The sequence below is a fragment of the Bipolaris sorokiniana genome (genome assembly GCF_000338995.1).
Source record: "Bipolaris sorokiniana ND90Pr unplaced genomic scaffold COCSAscaffold_3, whole genome shotgun sequence".
Lineage (NCBI taxonomy): Eukaryota > Fungi > Ascomycota > Dothideomycetes > Pleosporales > Pleosporaceae > Bipolaris > Bipolaris sorokiniana.
In genome coordinates, this window is record NW_006911897.1 from 609,839 (window position 1) to 625,340 (window position 15,502).

The 15,502-nt window shown below is 48.4% G+C and overlaps 7 protein-coding genes across 7 annotated transcripts; 5 read left to right on the forward strand and 2 right to left on the reverse strand.

The window, feature by feature from the left end:
• The first annotated feature begins 326 nt into the window (after nucleotides 1-326).
• COCSADRAFT_196963 (uncharacterized protein) lies at nucleotides 327-2,940 on the forward strand. The gene is made up of 5 exons (XM_007698644.1): nucleotides 327-540; nucleotides 619-716; nucleotides 770-1,523; nucleotides 1,583-2,340; nucleotides 2,450-2,940. Exons 1-5 carry the CDS (start codon nucleotides 394-396, stop codon nucleotides 2,730-2,732), a joined length of 2,040 nt encoding a protein of 679 aa, XP_007696834.1. The 5' UTR covers nucleotides 327-393; the 3' UTR covers nucleotides 2,733-2,940.
• Nucleotides 2,941-3,288: 348 nt separating this feature from the next.
• On the forward strand, nucleotides 3,289-3,822 carry COCSADRAFT_23516 (uncharacterized protein; the record flags this gene model as incomplete). Its single annotated transcript, XM_007698238.1, has 1 exon — nucleotides 3,289-3,822. One exon carries the CDS (start codon nucleotides 3,289-3,291, stop codon nucleotides 3,820-3,822), a length of 534 nt encoding a protein of 177 aa, XP_007696428.1.
• An 884-nt stretch (nucleotides 3,823-4,706) lies between these two features.
• On the forward strand, nucleotides 4,707-5,992 carry COCSADRAFT_23517 (uncharacterized protein; the record flags this gene model as incomplete). The annotated part of the gene is made up of 5 exons (XM_007698239.1): nucleotides 4,707-4,728; nucleotides 4,778-4,972; nucleotides 5,242-5,400; nucleotides 5,477-5,640; nucleotides 5,756-5,992. 5 exons carry the CDS (start codon nucleotides 4,707-4,709, stop codon nucleotides 5,990-5,992), a joined length of 777 nt encoding a protein of 258 aa, XP_007696429.1.
• Nucleotides 5,993-6,092: 100 nt separating this feature from the next.
• On the reverse strand, nucleotides 6,093-8,007 carry COCSADRAFT_33967 (uncharacterized protein). The gene has a single exon (XM_007698317.1). The coding sequence runs from the start codon at nucleotides 7,929-7,931 to the stop codon at nucleotides 6,129-6,131; it is 1,803 nt and encodes a 600-aa protein (XP_007696507.1). The 5' UTR covers nucleotides 7,932-8,007; the 3' UTR covers nucleotides 6,093-6,128.
• Nucleotides 8,008-8,460: 453 nt separating this feature from the next.
• COCSADRAFT_135717 (uncharacterized protein) lies at nucleotides 8,461-9,741 on the forward strand. The gene is made up of 2 exons (XM_007698645.1): nucleotides 8,461-8,760; nucleotides 8,846-9,741. The coding sequence occupies exons 1-2, from the start codon at nucleotides 8,537-8,539 to the stop codon at nucleotides 9,678-9,680; spliced, it is 1,059 nt and encodes a 352-aa protein (XP_007696835.1). The 5' UTR covers nucleotides 8,461-8,536; the 3' UTR covers nucleotides 9,681-9,741.
• Nucleotides 9,742-10,234: 493 nt separating this feature from the next.
• Nucleotides 10,235-12,189, reverse strand: COCSADRAFT_135720 (uncharacterized protein; the record flags this gene model as incomplete). The annotated part of the gene is made up of 3 exons (XM_007698646.1): nucleotides 11,889-12,189; nucleotides 10,767-11,767; nucleotides 10,235-10,663 (listed from the first exon to the last, which is right to left on the reverse strand). The coding sequence occupies exons 1-3, from the start codon at nucleotides 12,046-12,048 to the stop codon at nucleotides 10,235-10,237; spliced, it is 1,590 nt and encodes a 529-aa protein (XP_007696836.1). The 5' UTR covers nucleotides 12,049-12,189.
• A 349-nt stretch (nucleotides 12,190-12,538) lies between these two features.
• COCSADRAFT_178833 (uncharacterized protein) lies at nucleotides 12,539-15,347 on the forward strand. Its single transcript, XM_007698647.1, has 3 exons — nucleotides 12,539-14,292; nucleotides 14,404-14,478; nucleotides 14,559-15,347. The coding sequence occupies exons 1-3, from the start codon at nucleotides 12,614-12,616 to the stop codon at nucleotides 15,295-15,297; spliced, it is 2,493 nt and encodes an 830-aa protein (XP_007696837.1). The 5' UTR covers nucleotides 12,539-12,613; the 3' UTR covers nucleotides 15,298-15,347.
• The last annotated feature ends 155 nt before the right edge of the window (nucleotides 15,348-15,502 follow it).

Consider the following 15,502-nt stretch of genomic DNA (forward strand, 5'->3'; position numbering starts at 1 on the left):
TTGCAACGGAGGATTCCGTTGTCGGTTGTTATGCTGAATTGATAGAGCATTGGTAATTCTCACGACTAGAGAGTCATAGAAATCAATAACGGGAAAGGGCTAGTTAGTCAGATATGCTTGGGCTTCAGACACGATCCGGATTTGGCTAGAGTCGCGGGTTTTATTATGTAAGCGGACCTTTCGGAACCTCTTCGGAACCTTACTATACCTACGAAGTCACGTGCAAGTGTCATCTCGAGCTCCTAATTTCCCTAACGTCGGTCTTCGGAAGTACATCTCTCTCCGTTCTTCTTCCGCGCCGACCCGGACGTATGAGTTGCTTCCCTAACCAGAACCACCTTCTCGGTACTTGAGGACCAAAAATCGCTTCCGTGTGCATATTTGCATATTTGCATGTTCCATAATTCCTGTTGGGCGAGCCAGGGAAAGCAGTCTAACCGGATGGAGCCTGAAATAATGGAGACAAGCGAGGACCAGTTAATCGAACCACAGAAGCGAAAGCGTATAACCAAGGCATGTGATGTCTGCTACAACAAGAAGGTCAGCAGCTTTCGCTCATAGCCGACAACATTGCGGCTATTCGCATCTAGTGGCTAATATCGTCTTTGAGCTCTGCAGATTAAATGCGACGGAGCTACCCCACAGTGTGAATGGTGTGCTCATCGTGGCTTGCAGTGTTCGTACGAAAGGAAGATCGTGAGGAAAAGGCGTCCCAAGTATGCAAAACAGCTACTCGCCTTTTTTGTGCTGTTTTACTCACCTTTGCCAGTAGACAGCATCGCAGCCAGCTACTAGACCGCGTCGATCGACTGGAACGACTTCTGGCCAAGACACTAGAAGAAAAGACAGGTGCATCTCTACCCCGTGAACCCTCATCAGGTCCTTCAGAGTCAGCAACAGATACTTCACTCACCAGAGAGGATGACTTCAATAATGAAGCACACGATGTTTCAACGCCGTCGTCCATTGAGCAGCCAGCCCTGGGCTCTCTTCACTTTGCAGGTTGGCGACTAGGATCTTTTAACTCAAGCAACGGCATTCCCTTGTTTTCGGAGCTTGGTGAGCAATGGATCCGCTCCCGTACAGGCCAAGACGCGTCACTTGAGCGAATCACCGCACTTCGCCAGTCCTGGCATAATATCGCGCGTTCAAACTGGGGTTCATCGGTTAATGTAGTAAACGTACATTTGCCGATTAACATGCCAGATCGGCAAGTAGTCGAGAAGTGTTTAGCCCTATACCGCGAGTCATTCCTTTGTTGCGTCTTCCCCCTTGTCGACCCTGTTCGACTTGAGACTACAATTTCTGCGGCCTACTCATCAACACTAGGCGACCCGTCCGATGATGTTTACAATGCACAAGCTTGTATATTTGCTTTTCTGGCATTCGTGTCCTTCTTCAACGTCTGCCAATCGGTAAAGATAACCTCGAATGCGGAGAAATATTCGTGGACGGCGCACCGGATATTGACGACGTACACTCTACATATGACGGTGGAAACATTGCAAACTTCGTGCATGTTGGTATGTATCAATGTCCTTTTGAGTCCTTCGCGTCGTACATTGGCTGAATATTAGTTAAGATGATGTACCATCTCTTTTCTGGGGATATTGCCAATGCTCTTATCCAAGATTCGGTCGCTACCCGAATCATATACATGCTCGGTGCACATACCACGACCTATCCTTTGTGTGATGATGTGAACATCGTATCCGCGAATCCTTCATATCGCGAGCGATATCTATTGCGGAACATCTTCTGGTTGATTTACATCATGGACAAAGAGTTATCACTCCGAACTGGACAGCCGCCGTGTCTGCAAGATGAACACTGTGATACTAGTTTTCCACCAACCTACGCTCGGCGGATCTTTTCACAAATGATGGGCTTTGGGACCGAAACGGACTTCGCGACTGTAGACCCCTTCCCCGGTTCCCCATGGTTGAGCATCATCAAGTCAAAGGCCTACAACGCTCTATACTCGGCTCGCGCATTGAAGAAAACGGATGCGGAGATTTTGAGAGATATTCGTGAGTTAGACGATGACCTCGAATGTTGGAGGCTATCTATTCCCCTTTCATACAGGCCCACTGTTGCATTTGCGCGTGCGACACTACCAGAGGACGTGTTAGCTATGCCTTCGACGATGCTGCATCTAGACTATAACCATTGCGTTGCTACTATTCACCAGGCAACAAGTAGATGTCAGGCTTGGACATCTGGAAATCAGGATGAGATGGAGGGTGTGGGGAGCAGTCTAGAGTTGAGCATCGAAGCTAGTCGGTCGTCATTGGTCTATCTCCAAATGGCGAGCCATCTCCTCGACGAGAACAGCTTTTGGTACGTATGCTTATCGATGCTTCTCCCTCATTTATTCCAATGTTCGATATTTATCAATAAATCGCAAGATCCTGAAACGAACGACCTACTGACACAGTGCGTCTTCTAGGATGGTCCTCTACTACCCGATGTCGGCTCTCCTCACTCTCTTCTACGGCATTCTCCACCGACCTCTCGCGTCGCAATCTCACAAAGACCTTGAGCTGTTGAAGAGCATTCCGCCCATGATTCGAAGAATCCCAATAAGTCGCTGGATGGAAAAAGCAGCTCGCCAGATCCAGGCTGTAGATGACCTAGTCGAAGAACTAACGACCCTGGGACAGTGCGCAATCGACAAGGCAACACGGGAAAATGGAAGTGAGACGACACAAAGTATCTTGCTTGGGGATTAGCATTGTAAACAAAGATGCAGATTGGATTACAAGAGTACTAGGTGCTCTGCGCACATGCTGGCATTTGTACCGGAGGACATCTTCTCTTTAGCTGTCCGGACTTGTGGGAGAATTCAGCGTTATCAGGAACTAGAAGTGTTTGCAACTGTATAGCATGTACCATTAGAGAATTGAGTTTAATACACTAGCAACATATTGTACATCCGCCAGGAAGCAAGCTGTACGTCATGTGAACTGCTATTACCAGAAGCTATCACCTCCAACAATAGGATATGGAGAAATTAGCACCATGCTAAGCTATTGGGCTGAAGTTATTCTTTTATCTCAAGCTGTCTTTTGTCTCTATCATACGAACTAAGCATTCAGCACAAGGTATCCAGGACATCTCGCGACAGCAAGAAGGCGGTGAATGCAAAAGTAGCTAACCCGACCTACACACACCCGTCATGCACCTAGACTGTGCTTGGTAAGTTGTTGATTTCCTTTCCATGCTTTAAACGTGGAGAAATCTCCTTCCTCGAACATGTCGCAGGATTCCCATCTTTAATGGCCACGCATGCCCACAGCTCCTACAATTATAGACGCAACGGCACCGCCTGATACAGTCACAGCAGAAGCCCTACTTGACTTACCGGCCGCCAATCCAAAGAAGACAATGCCCGTATCGAGCATGTCTGTTGCTATACCAGCCCATAAGGTCCTTTTGACCTCGCGCCTGCCACCATCTGGCAGTTTGTTGTCTCCAGCAGTTAAAAGTAATACTCCTAGCACAAGACCACTAGTATCGAAAAATCGGGACAACACCTCATCAGTTACGGATACGTCTATCTTGACTAATAGCAGCACGAATCAGTTTTCAAGTCAAGAGGTCATCATGGAAGGCGTAACCAACGTACATGGCCCACAGGTGAAGCGCGGACCAACTAAGCAAGTTACTCCAACCCCAATGCGCAGAAACATAAAAGCTTTGATGGCTACATTGGACATTGAGTTCGTGGATTCGTGCTCGTTGGCGTGCTTCGCAGGAAGTAGCGGCTCTTTCTACTTAGGAGTGAATGAAGACATTATCCGCTCTGTTCCAATGAGTTGACGATCAGCTAGCCAAGCATTAAATCACTTACCAAAATTCAGGTCGATGATCGAGTGTCGAAAAGGTAGATGGGGTTATGTAGTACAGCACCACTGCAGGAGCAGCTGGGCTTTAACGAGCTCTTACTGCTTTACTCTCTAGAAGACCATTACGTTAAGTGATTCTGAAGCTAGCACTGAACGGTCCTAGCACTACGAGGGCCCTTACGATATGACTGCAGCGATGCCTCGAGGCTGTAACCACAGCTCGGCTCAACTCGCATTCCTGATAAATAATATGTGATTTCCTTCTAGACACCACACAGTATGCTACGAGCTAATTTCTCTTCCCTGTACCGCTAGCAAATTTATCATCTCACTATTCTCTGCTTATGCTGTCCATCTTTCCATCCTCGCTAGCTGCAGCCTCATATTGCGGGCAGCCCGGAAGATGGTTGCCTCGAAATAGGCTTAGTGCCTTTCTAACATAACGTTATGCTCGCTACCCAGCCAACGAGACAACACTCTCGTGTCCAACCCAGACATCGCGTTATCCAACTCACTTTAGAGAATTGCCTGGAATTAGAACTACTGTAAGATAAAGTTAGCCATTATGCCTACAGAGAAGAGGAGGAAGGCCGAAGTCTCAGCGACAGTACCGGAGCTTGGCAACCCAGGTAGGTAGCTGAGTTTATACATCTAAGCTGCGGACTCGCACATGGTGGAAAATGGTAATAAGTAGACAGTAGTTTGTCGATGTAGGCTTAAATTAATCGTATTGGTTCGTTTGCATTAGACTGCGAACACGTGCTAATACTGGTGGGGATAAAGACCGGAAACGAGCCCTTAATGTACTTGCACAACGGAGATACCGTAATAACCCCTAATTCCATACCAGCTATCTACATGTATAATACTGAATTTAAATGTAGGTCAAAGGTGCCGGGATAAGATTGCTTCCTTGGAGGCCCAAATAGACGCACAGAACGGCGGCCGATCATTCATTCAGTTGCGTCTCGCACTGCCTGTGGAGACTGCAGTCAACTCTGGACCCTTTACTATCTGCCCTAAGGATACCTCAAACGTCGAAGAGCACAACATTTTCTCTTTAGATGGTGCTATGTTAGCGTTCGATGCCGTCAATATTGACTTTTCCCTATCTAGCGACTGTAGTAGGCTCGCATATCTGACTCCGATGACATCAATATCATTCATTACTGATCATCTCCAAGATATCCGAAATCTACCTACGCCAGATAACCCCAATAAGTGGCATTACCAATATCCAGTACTCCTTCGTCGTCCAACACCTCCGCAGACCCCGAATCCTAACCCTCACCCTTCACCTTCCCGCTGACCCCAGATGTAAACATCGATGTACCCATAACGGCCACCTTTCGAGCCTGCATGACAGCTGCATCCCTACTTGATATTGTTCCAGACGTTTACAACCCCTTCGTACTGCACACGTCACCGCCCACCCCGCACCCGTCTCTCCCGCCCAATCTCCACCCTGTTCGCGAGCAAATCCTGATCCCGCACCACCCAGCCCTGGACGCGCTTCTCTGGCCTTCGGTACGCGAGAAGCTGATTTGTGTGCGTGAGTCTCATTTTCCCTTCCCCCTTTCTCCTCGCCTGATGCTTGACGCATAACACCTGACACTTAACATCCCCAGTCCACCTCTCCTCCCACCAGCGCCCCCCAATCACGCACGGCACCCGCGGCGAACCCATTCAGCGCCTCATACACGACATTTATGACTATTCCTCCGGGTATCGCGTCCACAGCAACACCGCTGGTTGGTCCCCGCACCACGAGATGGCCGAGGAGAGCTGTGAGGTAGGTGAAGCGTTCCATCGCAACTGGTGGTTTTGTATGGATAGTAAGGTAATTTTGATGACGAATGCGCGAAGGAGGGAGAGGGGGGAGGCGCTGCTGAGGTTGAACGACGTAGGAAGTCAATGGGATTGATTTATCTAGGATTATGCCCGGAAAAGGTAGAAGGGAAACGCTCTCGAATACAGCACTAGTAAATCTAAGTCAGAGAAAGAAGGTGGGAAGAAGGGCAATCTACCTACATTCCAACCTCAACCTATTCAAGACCCTCATCTCCTCCCTCCTCACAGCTAACGACCAGGCTACTAATCCAGCAAAACACCGCACCTACTCAACTATGCTGCGGCAACGGTAACTTACTTGACACCATGAGTGTGAACGCGCCGCGCAAGACGACTAGATTGTATGTAGAAGCAAATTTATCAAGAGCTTAGTAGAGGTATAAAAAGAAGATTGGATGTTCATTTATTCTACATGCAGCTAACTATTATTTACACAAATGGTAGGATGATATGGCTTTTATGCTCACCACCGATGTGAACCTGATGTTTTCCGCGATTCTTGACATGTTTATGGGACCCGAAATTGCTCACACACCTATTGCGTCCACCTACCACAACTCTGATGCTCTCGCCAGCTTCAAACTCAATACCCGTAGCCCATATACCAATGTCTAAACGGACAACATCACCGGGAGTTATCTTTTCCTCTACCTCGTGAGGATGGAACGGCCAGTGCGGATGCATGCTTTTTGACTCGTCGATTGCGCGATGTGATGCTCTCAAGATGCCGCATGGACCTTTGTACACCACTACCTCTGTAGCTTCCTGCGGCTTGAACTCGCTGAATGATTTTGCTGGAATGCCACCCCAAGGGATATTAAGGTTCATCATCTGATCACCATTCCTGTCCAGCTTTTCGATAGTAACGTAAACATCCATGTCGTCGTGATCGGGGCAAGACATATACAAGACAGCCTTTGGAAGGCCCATGATTCGGGTTGTTTCCGGGAAAGTATGAGTGAAGGTGACGCAATCGTCTGTTTCAGAGTTGTAGCTCAAAGTAGCGCTTGAGCCTGCATCGCTAAAGAGCAGCTTCTGGTCTTGACCAAGGTAAGCTTGGCGGTATTCGGTTCGGGCAGGCGGGAAGTCTTCTTCGACTATATTCTCGTATGATTGGGGCTCCTTGTTTCCAAAGCGCAAGACAGCCATCCGGACTCGCGGGGTCTTTTCCCATCCATTGTCGGCACCCTTTAGGAAATGATCGAAAAAGGAGAATAGTTCTTCTTTTGCCTGGTTGTTTCCCCACAAGTCGTACCATTCCTGCCATGGATGCCATCTAAGCCATTTTTGAGGAGTATCAACCTCGAGCCATCCTCTGATAGCGCCCATTCCATGCATTGTATTGGTCCAGGTACCAGTGATGTATGTTGGTACGTTGATCTTCTTCATGTCGGGTCTCTTATCATTCCACCAACGGTTGGCCAACGGGTGCTTTTCAAACATTAATCGGAAGCTCTCCAGATTACCGTGCCCGTGTAGCATGTGTTTGACAATGAGCTGGTCGAAGAGATCTCCGGCGTAAATTCCACCACGTGCAAATTGCTCGCGGTACAGATCACCACAGCCTTCCCAGGGCGCGATAGCCTTTAGGCTCGGTGGACGCAGAGCAGCGATGAACCATTGCACGATTGCTAAGTGGGAGTTGCCAACGAGACCGACCGAGCCATCGCACCACGGCAATTTGGCAATGTGTTCGATCGCGTCGTAACCGTCCTCGGCCTCCTGTTGACCCATAATAACCATGGTACCACCGCTATCACCAGCGCCTCGCGAATCGATGTTGACAATGGCGTAGCCTTTGGGTACCCAGTCTGCTGGATCTGGAGCTTCAAACTTCTCCAAGCCGGAAAGAGCGTCTGTGGGAACACCAAGGTTCCATGGCGTCATGTATCGCAGAGAGTCGATGCCATTAAACTTCTTGCCGAACGGTCCCCAGCAGATGAGTGCTGGGACTTTGGGAGCAACGCCAGATTCAGGCTCCGTTGGCCTTAAAATATCCGTATAAAGCGTAACACCATCCCTTGCAGGAATGGCCACGTCATGTTCCACGAGGATATCGCACGGCAAAGCCTTCGCTTCAGGGTGTGAAGGATGTCGCCAGCCCTTAGGAAGCACTTCCTTGCGCGGTTTTAGACCTTCATAACCACCTTCACCAACTTGAGCTGGTGTAAGCGGTTCAATAGGGATTTCGACTCCGAAATTTGAGCCGGACTTATTCTGGTTGACAAGCATCGTGTCGGATGCCTAACGATTGAACTGGAGAAAAAAAAAGAAAGATTTGAGAAGGAAGGTATCTAACAAAGAAGAGATACTCCACTTCTTAAGAGTATACTGTCTCGAGAGATCAATGGATCCCCAAATCGGGATGCGGAGTGAGGTGTCATATTCGACCGGGACTAACCTCCACATGTGCTTCCGACAAAACTCCACGCTATCCGAACATACAGGTATCGTGCTTGGATGCTAACACTGACAATGGTCTGGGAGGAACTAATTCTGATGGGCAAATGACTAGTCTGATGCTGAAGTCCCCACTATCGGCAACTCCTTTGACCCCACACTCTTCCACTTGCGGCTAGCGGAAGTTGTGAGCAAATGGTTTCCCGAACCGAGCCGAACCGAACCGATTCCCCAACTGTGAGGGGTATCTGCCAGTCATCGCGTTCTCGTCAGCGGCAGACTTAGATTGAAAGAAGTGGCTACTAAGACAATTATATAAGACAAGAAAGCAACAGTTATCACAAGAGTGAGCAAGAGTACAGAGGTATTGTGCGACTCTACCAACAAAATACAAGCCAGTCTCGTGCCTATCTTCTTTATTACCCGACACCGACACCATGTCAACCACTGTTCAAACTGCAATGTCAGAAGCGCCTGTGGAGGTACCCACATTCAAGCCTCAGTCATCAGGTCCAAAAAGACTGTTCCGTCAAGAAGGGCTTGTGTATGGTGATTGGCGTGACGATATCATCCGAGATGGATATGTCGTGGTCAAAGGTGCCATCCCTCGTGATCGCGCGGATGGCTATGCTGATGAGATGATGTCCTGGCTTGAAAACTTGTAAGTAAACCTACACTTGGAATTCTATGCACAAAGCAGACCCGTCTTGGATACAGACATAAGCTAATCGTGCATTATTTATTAGTGCTGGCGGATTAGGATTTAAACGCGATGACCCATCGACCGTTGTGGAATCGAAGATGCCTATAATTAACGAAAAGGGCATGTGTCTTGGATACGGTATTGCACACGAAACCTTCGCTTGGTCAGTGCGCCAGGAGCCGGGAGTTGTCGGAGCTTTTGAGAAGGCGTATGATACGAAAGACCTTATTGTTTCCTTTGATGGAACAAACATGGCATTCCCAAACCGCAAAGACCTTAAGGAAAATAACCCCTGGCCACATCAGGATCAAGATCCGGAAAAGCCTGGTTTTCGCTGCCTTCAAGGGCTGGTGAATTTGCTCCCAAATGGGGATAACGATGGCGGCCTCATCGTCTGCAAAGGCGCTCATCTGCTTAGCGAGGAGTTCCATGAGCAGTTCAAGGATGAGCCCAATAAGATCTGGGCTTGGACCAAAGAGTGGTACGGCTTCACCAAGGAAGGCATGAAGTGGTTAGAGGACAAGGGCTGCGAGTGGGTGAAACTCAATGCCGAGCCTGGTGACCTTCTCCTCTGGGACAGCCGCACACCTCACTACAATCTCAGTCCAACAGGCGACAGGCCGCGTTTCTGCATCTACACATGTTATATGCCAGTCGCTGAAGCTTCGGAAGAAGACCTGTTGCGGAAGAAGGACGCGTTCTACACAACTCAAAGCACCACTCACTGGCCCAATGCTATGCATGTAGGTGGGTTACCTATCATACGCGGCAACGAACCCTGTCCCTATAACACGGGCAAGCCAAGGAAGTCAGTAGAATTGTCAAAGCGAGGGTTTGAATTAACAGGAATTCCATACATTGGGACATTGTCGGCTTGATTTCGAAGAGAGGGTTGGATATAAAGACGCTTTTATTATACCCTTGTCACTTTTAGCTTACCCACTATTATCAAATGAAATTCAATTATCAAAAATAACAAGATTTGACTGTCTAGGTCTTGATATCTTTATCTTCGATATCATAAACCTGCAACCAGACATCCTTACAGGAAAAACTGCTTTAGAATCGATATAGAAAGTTTCAAGAAAAGATCAAGGCTGCTTTCTGTATACCTTCCTTTCCTTTTACATACAGACATAGGTTCATTGGTAAAGTCGTCTATTAACTCCTTCTCGTGATTTTGGTACGATACGCTAACAGTTGAGCAGTTGAGTCTCTTTCATTTAATCTCATCATAACCTATGGAGACCTGTGATTGAGTATCAACGGAGGCTCGATGAAGTGATCAAATGTTTAACTTTATGCAATGGGAACGTAAACACGACAGATTTAAAAGCATAAATCCGGGTAAGGAAAGATCATATGCATAATTGAACTATTCGAGAAATCTAATAATTTATCTCAATTTCTCAAATTGGACGAGCCGAAGACTTTACTTTGCTTCAGTAAGCCCTGGCCACAGGGTTTTGACAGCCCACTTACGAATGCGAGGGCCTAAAAAGTAAATCGGTATACCAAGAGCCATGAGACCGCCGATAATACCAGCTAAGATATTCATAGCGCCATCATAACCAATGGCCTTGATGGCTGGAACAGTGGAGTAACTCAGACCAAAGGAGATGAACCCTCGACCAACGCAGATAACCATTAGTAAGGCACCCGCCTTCTGGGGGAAAGCATCGACAGCATAGGTGATACCAATCAGATTAGCGGTCAGGAAACCTAGGTAACACATGTGAAAGGGGGCTGCAATTCCCATCCAGTGGTACTGGAAAGGATGAGCACCAGCCTGGCCATAGATAACACAGCCCAACACTGTCGCTACAGTTGGAACGATGAGAGATAGGAGTCGGAATTCGGGCTAATAAGTGAAAAGAACCCAAGATATTAGCGAAAATTCGACAACACAAGCAGGACAATTACGGAATTCAACGCGGAAACAAGACATAGGATGCTGGACGTACCTTGAAGATGCCGCCGCTTCTCTTACTCATCCATTTAGAGAAGCGATCAGTACCATATCCCAAGAGTGGGATTAGAACCATGACAACTGCAATTTGAAAGATCTGGACCCATCCTAGCACGTCAAAAGCAAACTTGTACGGCGGTTGAGTGAGAATAACAGCAAACGTAGAGGCCTGGTAAATGTAGACGCCCAAGAAAGCACCGTTGAAGAGCAAAATCCAGAAGATAGTAGGGATAAAAAAGCCCTTTCCAGTATCGACGTAGAATTCGGTAACTCGGGACCAGACTGGTTTGTGGTGGAAAACTTTCAAGTCATGACGTAGAGAGCGTGGGCCGTAGATGTCCGGTCGAAGGTCGCGTTTCTTGCCAGCCATGGGTTTCTCATCTGCTGAACCAATGTCGTGCTCATCCAATTTGCGTTCGTACATAGTCTCAACCACGAAGAAGATGGAAAGAATGAGTGTGGCGATGACCAAGAAAGTGATGATGAGATACCACCACTTCAGGCCAAAGGGCGGAACAACGTATGTTGTCATGACAAACAAGATAGCCGTACCGACAGTTTGGACGCCAACGAACCACGACAACTTGCTGCTCCTCTCATGGAGAAAATGGATTTCTTCAACGATAAAAGGCGCAAGAGCCTCGCTTTGGCCTGCCGCCATGCTGAAGATGTTCCGGCCGGCAATGTGACTTGTGAGGGTGGTGGCATAAGCACACCAGAAACCAGTGATGATGAGAAGGATCAGGGAGAATAGGAACACTGGCCGGCGACCAATTGTCAGCGTTAGAGGCATGGATATGAGGTTACCAATACCCATGAAAAGAGTTGGATAGGTGACAAGATCGGTTACGCGGGCCGGATCATCGTTGGGGTAGGCCTTCATGACTGAGGGCATAACAGCACCAAGGCCAGAGGTTCCGAGGACAGCAATAGCGCTGTATAGTCCGACAAGGAATATAATTAAGAACTTGTGCCAAGTCGGTAGATTGAGGGGATCTATAGCGAGAAGGGAATGTCAGTGTGAAATCGAGAAGGTTAACCGAACGCCCTTGTAGGAGCACAGCTTGCTAAGTTAGGCGCGCAAGATGGAAAATGAGAGTAGTTTCTCTAAGCTTACCTTTGGGATCACTACTGGGGGTAGGAACGAGAACAATAGATCCATCTTGAAAAAGATTGATAGTTCCATAATCAGTAGTGGCTGGGTCACCAGGTTTGTCGCTCAAACTTTCCACGAACTCCACCTGAGTCTTCGACTCCACATCCTCCAATTTACTCATGATCGCGCTCCTTTCCTTGGAATAAGGTGTTAGGGAAGCTGTGATAGGCCTCAGAGGTACAAACAAGAACTAAGTGATAAATAGATAATGAATAAACTCAAAGCACCCTTCTTAAAGCAATGCAGACAACCTGTCTTCGCCGAATAGGTGTCTTGTCGACGATAGGACGGGCTGCTATTAGGTCCACTGGATAGCCATTTCAGACACGTATAACGACGTTGAGCTTTTGTACACAGATTCCAATCGCCTCTCCCTCCACATCACGGAGAACTAAGCCAGAGCTAGCTGTATCTGAATTAGACTGAATCTGGGGTGTGGGGAAAATCTGGAGAATCATAATCTTGGGGTCTTGTCAAGCGCTCCGGGCTCGGTCAATTTCTTATCTGCCAGCGTTAGTCTGTTATGTTTCCGATTTCCCCGCCTTTCAACCCGCGAACAAGTAATAAACTAGTGCGGCGGGTCAGTTTGACTTACCGAGCCGAGGTACCCCCTGACATGTTGCGTTCTCCCAATATCGTCTTCTGTATCATCGGCATCACCTACTGTCACTCGGTTCGGTATCACCATGCCCTCGTCGGCAATGCGATCGCATAGTGCAGCCCACAACGAGCCTGCCGCGACAGCCGCCACCACCGCGACCGGTTCCCATCTCTTAACATCATCGCCCTCGACCTCGACTCGCAGCACTAGCGGCGACAACCCAGGGCCGTCGTCGAAACGACGTCGAATCAACTTCGCCTGTGATTATTGTCGCTCGCGCAAGACTCGCTGCGATGAGGGCCAACCATCATGCTATGCTTGTTCAGCCGCCGGAATTCAGTGCGTCACCAGAAACCGCCGTCAACCATGGCTTGACGTTCGGCGGCATGAAGCTGGTAAAGGGCAGCATCGTAGTGAGTTAGAGGAGACGGCAAGACAAGACCAGATTGATTCCAATCCAATTTCAAGAGGTGCAGTCGCGTTGTCAGCAATACCAGCTCATGAAGATAGGAGAAGTGCACCGACTTCTCGCCAAGGCCGGCGACAACAGGATCATGAAAACGAGACAATGACTGCTGAAGAAAACACTACTTTATCTAGTATTCAGAGTCCGCCACAAACAGAGAATGACGCCACCATCGTCTCAAATCCACCTTGCAGCTATCCCGTACGTCAAGCTCAAGGTACATCGACCCATCGCTCTAGTATCATACAGGGTGATGATGATAGACCTGAGTTCAGATCTAGTTTGCCTATCATACACGCAGACTCCGGTAACACCTCTCTCGACTTCATGACCAGCTGGCTAGATCTTGCACGTCACCGTCTCCAGATCCCTCGATCAGGCCCTCGCCAAGCAGAACAGTCCGACAGCGACCCAGCCAATCACAGCGGGGCTACACAAAAAGACTCGGTTTTACCAGGTTTTCTGGGAACTTGGGATTTTCCAGAACAGGAAGCATTATCAACCTTGGTTGACTGGTTTCTCGAGGGCCCAAACATCGTGTTTCCTGTCCTCCAGCCAGACAAAATCAGGCATATAGCCCAGGTGGCATATGCAAATGGTCCCAAGTCTTTCACACAACAGTATGGGCTCGTGGCGCTAATGCAGGTATATCTTGTCATGATACTCGGCCACAGCTCAAAGCCCAACCAAGATCTTGGCTTCGATGCTGAGGGATGTCTGGAGTATTCGCAGAGCCTTCTTGGCTTCGTGTTGCAGCAGAGTACGATCGACGCCCTCCGAGCTGTCACTCTTTTGTCCATGGCGCTGCGATGTCATGAGAACCTGGCTGCAGCGGGACATACAATGAGCCTAGCTGTTTCCATGGCTATCTCGCTGGGCTTTCTGAAACAATCGCCTCACCTGCCGCCTGGGGAAGAAAGACGAAATGTTTGGATGAGTGTGTTTTCATTTGAGAAATTTCTCTCTTTTGAACTCGGCAGAGCGTCACTCATTGTAGATGACTATTCGGGCTTGCTACCTGACTCCAGTCTGCTAAGGGACAGGGAGCATGGAATGGACAATGCTGATTCAACAAATCAGTCGCGGCAGCGGCTACAGCACCCCATCTGCGAGGTCGTTCTGAGTCTGGCTACGGTACTAAACGATGTGGGCAGATTATGCGTCCAGGTTAGCCGGAAGGAGGACGACAAAAATGATGACAACACAACAGATATAATAAGAGAAAAGGTCCGAACAATAGGCCTATCCTGCGTGAGATTAATGAGTTGGGCATCAGATGTTTGCCCGTCTTGTTACAGGTGAGTTCCAGGTCTTCTTTTTCACTTGCTCTCATTGCCCTGTTCATAACCGCCACAGTACTGTGCCTGGGAGCTTTCTATTCGAAGCTAATGCGTTATAAATACACACAGCCCGATTATGGATATATTTTTCAATTCCAAATCACATCCGTTTGCATCGTTCATTGCAATGCAATATCACACAGCGTACGTAAAAATCCCCTTTCTCAGTGGCAAGGATTTGGAATAGAATACTGTATAACACTGACATTGAATTTTACGGAAAGCATGATTGTTGTAACCCGCAACAGTCTTCTCATTAGCGAGAAGGCCATTCGTCTCTCTGTCGATGTCATTGCTAAGGACGAACCATGGGAGTACGCCGTGCGGAATGGGCAGAGCTTAGCTGCAAATTCAGCGCGCAAGATCTTACGTCTTTTTCTGGAATCATCGGAGAATCAGACATATCCTGTACTCCCAAGTCTTGCTGGCCCATTGCATGCTATGGGCGCTCTGGCTGTGTTCGTCGTGACGCGGCAAAACTCAAGGATGGCAAGCATGGACCGCGAGCTTCTAAAAGCTGCAGCGCTTGCAGTCAAGGATGCACATACCCTAGGCAGGGTGGAGAGAGAGCTCGAATTCGCTCTCAATAAGCTCAACACGTTTGTAACAGCCGCTACAGGATCTCACAGGCACTATCGATCAAGGCCATCGCAGCGACCAGAAGCTGAAAGCTCCGCGCTTCCACCAGAGCTCACCACTAGAGAACAGGTCCCAATTTCGGCATGGAATCCTCTGTGGCAAGTTCCAGAGCATAATGCTTCACTGGTTCAGGGTAGTGGGGAGACTTTTAGCGTAATTCCAACTGGACAGATGAGTAACCTTGACGGTCAAAATGACTTGGCCTGTTCGGACTGGTGGATTGAGGATAGCTCTCCAATGATTATGGATGAGCTTGGATGGAATTGGGCAAACTTCTCTCAGCTTTTAGATGGCCGGGACAACCAGCCTCAAATACAGCTGTGAGACTTGATGTAGTCGTTCAAACGCGCTATTGGATTCTGCATTAGACCCCGCTCACAACGAGTTAGTGTGAAGAGTCATATCCGTGCGCATGCATGAGGAATGACCTCTGGGCTGGAGTTGACTACTCAAGGTCTAGCCAAAAAAATGCCGACCGGAACCTAGGCATCGAGATGCGTTGTTCCCGATACCGGACGTCAGACCCAAC

What these genes read in the sequence shown, in the direction of transcription:
- COCSADRAFT_196963 (XM_007698644.1), top strand. Translation starts at nt 394, where the DNA reads ATGTTCCATAATTCCTGTTGGGCGAGCCAGGGAAAGCAGTCTAACCGG. An exon ending in ATGTCTGCTACAACAAGAAG is followed by an intron (nt 541 to 618) that starts GTCAGCAGCTTT and finishes TGAGCTCTGCAG; the next exon opens with ATTAAATGCGACGGAGCTAC. An exon ending in GTGAGGAAAAGGCGTCCCAA is followed by an intron (nt 717 to 769) that starts GTATGCAAAACA and finishes CACCTTTGCCAG; the next exon opens with TAGACAGCATCGCAGCCAGC.
- COCSADRAFT_33967 (XM_007698317.1), bottom strand. Translation starts at nt 7,931, where the DNA reads ATGCTTGTCAACCAGAATAAGTCCGGCTCAAATTTCGGAGTCGAAATC.
- COCSADRAFT_135717 (XM_007698645.1), top strand. Translation starts at nt 8,537, where the DNA reads ATGTCAACCACTGTTCAAACTGCAATGTCAGAAGCGCCTGTGGAGGTA. An exon ending in ATGTCCTGGCTTGAAAACTT is followed by an intron (nt 8,761 to 8,845) that starts GTAAGTAAACCT and finishes ATTATTTATTAG; the next exon opens with TGCTGGCGGATTAGGATTTA.
- COCSADRAFT_178833 (XM_007698647.1), top strand. Translation starts at nt 12,614, where the DNA reads ATGCCCTCGTCGGCAATGCGATCGCATAGTGCAGCCCACAACGAGCCT. An exon ending in GTTTGCCCGTCTTGTTACAG is followed by an intron (nt 14,293 to 14,403) that starts GTGAGTTCCAGG and finishes AAATACACACAG; the next exon opens with CCCGATTATGGATATATTTT. An exon ending in GCAATGCAATATCACACAGC is followed by an intron (nt 14,479 to 14,558) that starts GTACGTAAAAAT and finishes TTTTACGGAAAG; the next exon opens with CATGATTGTTGTAACCCGCA.